We start from the raw sequence: 7500 nt of genomic DNA on the forward strand, positions 1-7500 counted from the left end.
ACGTTTCCTGTTTGCTACCAGTTGGTTGGCGGCAACGCTTCCCTCTCCCGTTGTCTCCACAATGTTGTTGGCTGTAAAGAACATTTCCATCCTCTCGACGTACGCACTGAACGTTTCACGTTCAACGTTGAATTCACCAACACGCCCAAATAGGCCACTCGTGTTAGTGCTGGTCATCTTGTACGCCACAACACACACAGCGTTGTCCAAAAACCATGCACTATCAATTGAGATGGAAAAACGACCGATCCTCGTCGCCAAAAATGTAATATTCTGTGATTTAACTCGGACCACGAGGCACACACAACATGGCCGCTTCAACACAACTTTATTACAGCAATGCCCTCTGGGTACTAACACAATATGTACTATAGGGTACTTAATATATTACAGAGCGCGCATTATATCGGCTACAAACACAAGCCATATAATAAATGCTGGGTAATAGAGAGATGAGCTTTCAGATTATTGCTGCTCATGACTGACTTTGGGTTGTGTGTGATTCTTTGATCTCTGAACATGCTAAGCATGTTTATACACACTCTACCTCTGCATGTAACCATAATTATACAATTACTGATAATTTTTGTTAACGATAATAACTAACTGGAGATATAGTCAAAATGTTAGTACTGTAAATAGAATGTATTGTTATGAAATAATGACAATGTTCGTAAATATCTTATGCAGGCGGTATTATGCTGCTTACCAGGAGTACAGGTGCCTTCTGAAAGTGCTGAAGTTTTGGAACATGTCGCTGGTAAGGAATTAAATTAATAATCATCATAACAATTATTTCTCCTTGTGTTTTGGGCTCTCTCCTTCACATACACATTAACACATACATGTCTTTCAGGTGTCCTCAGAAATTTGACCCAAGAGAATGATTCTTATCGACTTTCTGTTGCTGCTCAAAATGGTCTGGAGTTCCTGGTCAAAGTAAGATTTCTTGCGATACTGTTAAAGCTGCAGCTTCTTCCCAGTGGGTATGGTAATCAATGCATCATTCGCTTTAAGGGAGGGGTAGGGGATGGGGGTAGGGTTTGAAGGGTACCACAGCTAAAACAACTCAAACCTTTACAAAAATGCTAATCTTTAGATAACATTTACGCCTAAGGTTAGCATTTTTGTAAACTTATTTAGGTTTCAGTTGTTTCAGCTATGGTATCTTTCAGCCTTTTTCCCTGCTCCAGTAATAGTCATGCTGTTGAAACACTGGCCACAGCTGTAGACCAACATATTTAGGATCTTAAAATAACTGATAAGATGAAGTGGTCTGTATTGTGAATGTGGCAAAGATTTATTGCCAGTATTCTTAAACTTTTCAGCCGTCTTGCTCTATAACGATACTTGTAACCTTGGAGGAGTGGCAACAAAAATGTTTCTTTCATCTATTTCACGTCTTTTTTACTTTAGATTTTTAATCTTTCAGCTTTGTATGATCCCAAACAGAGAAGTCTGTATGCAGGCTGTGGGTGCAATTCTTAACCTTGCGATTAACACTAAAATTGGTGTTAGAATTGGCTTTCTAGGTGGAATTCAAGTGCTCTTGGGTAAGTGAATCAGTGTTCATGAAATATCAAAGATGATTATTATTTAACTCACTAGCTAATGATCCATCAATGTGAAAGGAAAGAAATAGTTATTAATATAATAATAATAATAATAATAATAATAATAATAACTTTATTCATTCAATGAAAGGGAAGGATACCAGAGGTTATCCCTATCGAGGGAATCTGCCCCCAACAGGATGTTGTAGACTGATAGTCGATTTTGATAAGGGAGGAAAACAGGTGTACCTGGAGAAAACCCTCAAAGTCAGATTGAGATCGACTCAAACTCAGCCCAAATAAGACCTCATAGCTGAGGCCAAGGTTGAACCCAGGTCGCAAAGGTGGGAGATAACCACTAATATACACATATGTTTTTAATCCATACCCATAGACCTAATGCAGATTTATCTCAATTTTTGTTTGATTCAATAATTTTCTTTGTTGAAATTTTACACTTTGTCACAAAATCAACTAGGGACATGACAAATGGTACATGCACTTTCTTTTTTCCTATCCTTTTAGACGTTTGTCAACGGTTTTTACATGATGAAGATATTCTACTCCTGGCTTTAGGAGGAATCCAAAACCTGGTTTTGAGCTCAAAGGAATCATATGTCAATCGTTGCCGTCTGGCCGACAGTGATGGGTTGGTTATCTTGAGTCAAATATACGACATCTCTGCCAGTGAAACCATCAAAGCCAGATGCCTTCAGGCAATCAAGAACTTGTTTGGAAATTCTATGTAAGTTGCAGAAATACAGTTGAGTTTCAGTGTGGGCAAATTGGAAGCAAAATCTTTGTCCAACTTGTGCCAAATTTCTTGAAGTGTGCTTCAATTGGTGTCTTTTGCACACTCTGTTGGAAAATTGCTTGAATCAATGAAATGTAAAGCTGGTCAAACATCTTAGCCCAAAACGTCCATAATTATTTTTTGGCACCATGATCACCAAAGTATAGCAAAAGTAATAAATTTTATATTAGGTCTTTTTCAATGTCCCCAATAATGATGAGGCTTGTGGAGACAGCGTGCATAATTTGTAAAGCGACCCAAGATGCATTTAAGCCTCAACACGAGTGGATCCTTAGCATAGTATAGCCAACATCATCTAATAATGCAATAATGCACGCAATTGACAACAATGCCAAGAATTGTTGCATATTGCACATTTCTGAATGCAATTTTTATCAAGTGGCTCTTATTTGAAGCAAGGCATGTGGTACAAAAAAAATCACAATATTTCAGAGATCTTTAATACCTCCAAGCTAAGTTTGAAATCCCTGTTTTATGTTGACAGAACATCTCGGAATAATGGCAAATTAGAAATCAACAAGTCTCCTTCTCAAGCCTGTGTTGATACAAGAAGCATTTTGGATGAGGTCTGTTCTCAGATTCGTTTGTACATGTAGACAAACTTTTGAAGATATTATGAATAAAAGACATGTTAAAATGTATGTTCTGTAAGTGGTGCTTCACTCATAACTTTATAATACAATGCCCGGTACTGTTGCCATTTTGCAGAGTTACAGCTGTAAATGGGTTGAAAGTTGGACACCTGGCTCATTGTCCAACACATACAGTGTATGCATTTTCTCTGGTTTTTAAACTAAATTTCAAAATTTGTTTGGTATCCCTGAAAGACATGCTGCGTTTTTATTTTCTACATTTTTTGACAGGATAAAAAATTTTCTCTTGCTGTGTCAGAGGATAAACCTTCAAGCCAAAGACGAAGGAGGCGGCGAAGGTAGAGAAGCAAAAGTACCATGATTGTATTAAGATGGGAAGGTCATTGGTCATAGGTTATTCTACATGTATAACCAATATTGAAACAACCCACAGCCTGTACTAAAACAGTCCTCAAGCTTAAGCATTCTAACGTAATGTTTAGCATTCTCTCAGGGTCAAGTGTCGTTTCACTTTTTAGAAAATCGACGACCTTTGACCTGTATTTTGGAATTGGTGGGAACTCTATCTTTTTATATTTCCATCTTTACTCGTCAACTAGATTACGCCGTGGTGAAGTGGAGGCCAAACCAACATTTGTGGCTCTGTCGCCTGGCAGTGGCAAGAAAAGCTCAACAGGTGAATCGGATGGATTATCAGATTATGAAAACAGTACCAGCTACGAGGACACGGATGGTGACACAGACGGAGAGAGATTGTTGACTGAAAAGCTAGGCCTTATCACAGGAAGATCTGATGATGTATGCAATCACGTGATATTCTTATTACGTTCTTATGTATACTAGTAATAGTTTTCACTACATCTGCCCCCGCCTAAGATAGTATGAAACGCAGCTGAGAGTAGTACGTTTAAATTACATGCTGAATATGTCGCCCCTGTTTCCGATTTGCGTCTGAGTAATATTCGCCCCTTGTTTCCGATTTGTGTGCGGACAAAATCAACTTCTGAGCCAACTCGATTTGCATCAGATCTGCTTCAAAATGTTTGATTTTTTAATCGCTAACCTGAATAGTACTTTAGTTCTCCTTGCGAGTTTCTACTTTGTGACTCCTTAAACACCGCGGTTGTGTACATAGAACAATACCAATAGCACTTTGTGGGCCCGGTTGAGCAAATCGAGATTGATTTCCCTCTGCAACATCTACCAATAAATTTACACATTTACCCTAAGTTTTCACGCGGGGACTTCTAGGTTGCCTCCTCGGGTTTTGGCCCAGAGGCCAAAACTCTGCGGGAGCAATAATCCTGGTGATAATAGTTGAAATGTAAAATAAACAATAATTCCAAATAGAGCATCACGCTGGTGACACCAAAAAAGGAAGCAACACGTATCGGCTCGCATGCTTGTAGTACATGTATTTCTCACTTTCGTGGGTTGTTTTATTGTTGTCCTTTTAAGATGCATGGAGAATCTAACACTACGCCTTAAGCGGAAGTTCTAAGAGGGCTGGAAGTGGGAGAGAAAATGCAAAACGCTACTTGTCATTTATTAATGCATTAGAATACTCTAAAAAATAAGAACCCAAAATGATATTCGATTCACATTAGTGTCTCTGACCAAACAAAAAATTTCGCGCTTGGGATGAAAAACAGGCTTACTTCTGATAAAATTGCCAACCTTTTTTCGGTGGATACGTCAGAAGTCATGAAATGTCAAGCGGCTGTCGCATAACTGCCGCGTAACTGCTGCAAGACGAACGAAGCCATAAAGGGAACACCCAAGAATTATGTCGCTAAATGACGAAGATGTGTTTTGAGTCTCCTAATTTATAGGGGACGGCAGCAGGACTGAAAAGGGCCGGAGCGGGAGGTTATGACCCCCCGTTTCCCCCCCCCCCCCTCCCCCTTACCATATAGATCCGGAGGGTACTTCTCTTTACGCTCGATTCTTGTTTGAAACATTTAAGCTACAACGAAACTTGTTGAAGTGAAATAGAAGAAGCAAGCTGTTACTGTTAGCACAAGTTCCCCACGACGATGTTCCAAATCATGCTTTTCTTTTAATTATTATTGTGTATTGAAATATTTGTATATTTAATGTACAGACGGATGTAGATCACGAAGAATATTATGTTCAAGGGTATCATGTTCCGTTTTGTGAAGACGATTTGCATGATTTCAGGTAAATGTTACGAAAGTTTGTTCACGCACTTGATTTTTAAAGGCGTTTGGGTAGGCCTCAGAAGGTAGCGAGTGTGGCAAATGTTTTTGGACGCTTGTCGAGAAACTATAGTTTTTGGACAAGCGTCTTTGTTATGTACCTTCAGGCCTGAAGCATGGTCAGCGCTAACTAGCATTAAATAGGGAGCTTAAGCATACACGTTTTTGAGACGCAGACGGCAACCAGAAGTGACCTGTTTTCCCTTTTAACTTGTCTTCACACAACCAAAATTCATTGTCAAGTTTCTTTCCTCCATTAGAGATGTTTAGTATAAAAATCTGGAAGACACAACTGTCCTGGCACGCAAATTGGTCGCTTCCGGTTGCCGTCCGCGTCTCAAAAACGCGCGTGCTTAAGCTCCCTAATACCATGGAAATAAATAGGTTTTGATACCTCTTAACCAACGGTTAGTGCTCACCAGGCTTCCATTCGACTCGAACTCAAGCCATCGGGGAACTGGTTAGGTTTCCTGCTAAACTCTCAACCGATTTTGCCTCTTGGATTTGAAATAGTCACTCCCTTTCTAATTAATTCACTTTCGACGCTTACCTTTACCTTTTGGTGCAAAATTTTTTTTTTTCAACAGGCCTCAGACAAATGTTCGCAATTTGTCATCAAGAGCGGTTTCAAGGTAAGGTAGATAGGTTTAAAGTGCCTATTAATTGACTAAAAATATATATTTTTGTCGTAAAGACCTTTCAAATGACGAAAAATGGTGTTTTCTATTTTGGAATAAAGGGGGTAGTTTCTAAAGAAACTGTGGTGCTGCGTCGAAGTAGTATACAAAAGTCTGTTTTATAAACGGAGTTGATAATGTAAATTGATCACCATACAGAGATTCTAAAAGCCGACGTTTCAAGCATTAGCCCGTCATCAGAGTGAAGGGCTAACGCTCGAAACGTCAGCCTTTAGAATCTCTGTACGGTGGTCAATTTACATTATCAACTCCGTTGATAAAACCAAATTTTTGTATTATTGGAATACCTTCTCTTGTTCCAGAGATATTCAAGTTTTTGTTAAAAATACAGAGATGTAAAGCATTGTGGTTATTCGTTTCAAGTCTGACCCTCTTCCTGTACTTATCTGTTTTTTTTTTTGTTGTTGTTTCTTGGAATAAGGCTCAAATTATACACGCCATAGAACAATATTATTGTGTCTTTTTGTTTGAACTGAGCTTCCTTTTTATTTTATTTACCCTTTTTGTTTCCTTTTGGGGTGCGGGGGCTGTATGTAGTCAAGAAAAAGTAGTGGTGGATTGGTGTCTTGATTTCAGCATTTTCGATTTATCCCTAGAGAATTTTCTGAATTAAAGAATATCCAGTGATGTTGTGTTCATTGCCTTGTAGATCACTGTGCGCTTTTCTGAACAGTGGCAAATGCGGAACGGTTTATCTTGGTGTTCGTCATGATGGCATTGTCGCTGGCCTGAAAATTAACAAAAAAGAGGTAAGCAAGCGATAAATATGTCTGTTTTTGTATGGTGCCCGAGCTTAGCTTGGTCAAGCACATTTTGTTAGTTACTCAGATGAAAATGACTCGGCGATATTTGCCACTGAAGTAGTTTTCTTTTGATTGCCTTGTTAAGGACGGTGCCTGCTAATTCAAAGGTATTTTTGCATGGTTTACTGAATGAGGGAAAGCAGATTTTAACAAGTGTTATTGAAATCCAATAAGAAAATTTGGGGTAACCACACATTTTTCGAAGATAATTAATCAAAAATGTTTGCACAAAGCTGTAAAATACAAAGCAATGTATGGCGTTTTTTAAGCTTAATTATCTCTGAAAACTGTGTGGTTACCCCCTATTTTCTTTTTGGATATACCAAGAGCACTTGCTAAGTTCTTCTTTTTCCGCATAGTTTTGCACCGTGCAAATACCCCTGTACTAATAAGCACCACCCTTATGAAATCCGAGTATCTCGAGATGCGCAGAACGTATTTGCAATAACAATAGTAGGCACCATCCTTAGTAGACCGCTTTCCATAGGTTAAAATTCAGATTGATAGTGAGGCTTAGGGGACCCAAACAAAAGAATTGAATAAACATGTTCCTTCAGTTTCCTTTGTTTGTGTCCTCTAGGCCTTGCTGCCAAGCTGAATTTTAATATATCAAAAGTGGTCTATTGGGTCATCTGGTCTCAAGCCCGATGTTATTTCAATTTTCAGCGGGATCAGTTACGACTTGGTATTGATGAGACCATGGACAGATTCAACCCATCAGTAAAGCATCAAATTTATGACGTGCATTTTATTCCTGTGGTGAAAAGAGCTGGCAGCGAGAGGTATGGCGATGATGATGATGATGATGATGAGTTATTAG

At 38.9% G+C, this 7500-nt stretch overlaps 2 protein-coding genes across 3 annotated transcripts in view; one reads left to right on the forward strand and one right to left on the reverse strand.

The window, feature by feature from the left end:
• Positions 1-325, reverse strand: part of LOC138004568 (uncharacterized) — a 1538-nt gene extending 1213 nt beyond the window's left edge. The window contains exon 1 of the mRNA XM_068851123.1: positions 1-325. This exon is cut by the window's left edge and continues 1126 nt beyond it. Within this exon, the coding sequence (XP_068707224.1) occupies positions 1-177 (177 nt within the window). The 5' untranslated portion in view covers positions 178-325.
• LOC138004499 (uncharacterized) overlaps positions 1-7500 on the forward strand; it is a 28714-nt gene that overhangs the window by 14311 nt on the left and 6903 nt on the right. For both annotated transcript variants that reach the window (XM_068851027.1, XM_068851028.1), the window contains exons 7-17: positions 691-760; positions 857-939; positions 1433-1553; positions 2079-2298; positions 2852-2933; positions 3231-3298; positions 3560-3758; positions 5065-5141; positions 5767-5811; positions 6527-6626; positions 7347-7462. In XM_068851027.1, the coding sequence (XP_068707128.1) occupies positions 691-760; positions 857-939; positions 1433-1553; positions 2079-2298; positions 2852-2933; positions 3231-3298; positions 3560-3758; positions 5065-5141; positions 5767-5811; positions 6527-6626; positions 7347-7462 (1181 nt within the window). The remainder of the gene's footprint in view (positions 1-690; positions 761-856; positions 940-1432; positions 1554-2078; positions 2299-2851; positions 2934-3230; positions 3299-3559; positions 3759-5064; positions 5142-5766; positions 5812-6526; positions 6627-7346; positions 7463-7500) is intronic.

This window comes from Montipora foliosa, chromosome 5 (assembly GCF_036669935.1).
Source record: "Montipora foliosa isolate CH-2021 chromosome 5, ASM3666993v2, whole genome shotgun sequence".
In the NCBI taxonomy this organism is placed as follows: Eukaryota; Metazoa; Cnidaria; class Anthozoa; order Scleractinia; family Acroporidae; genus Montipora; species Montipora foliosa.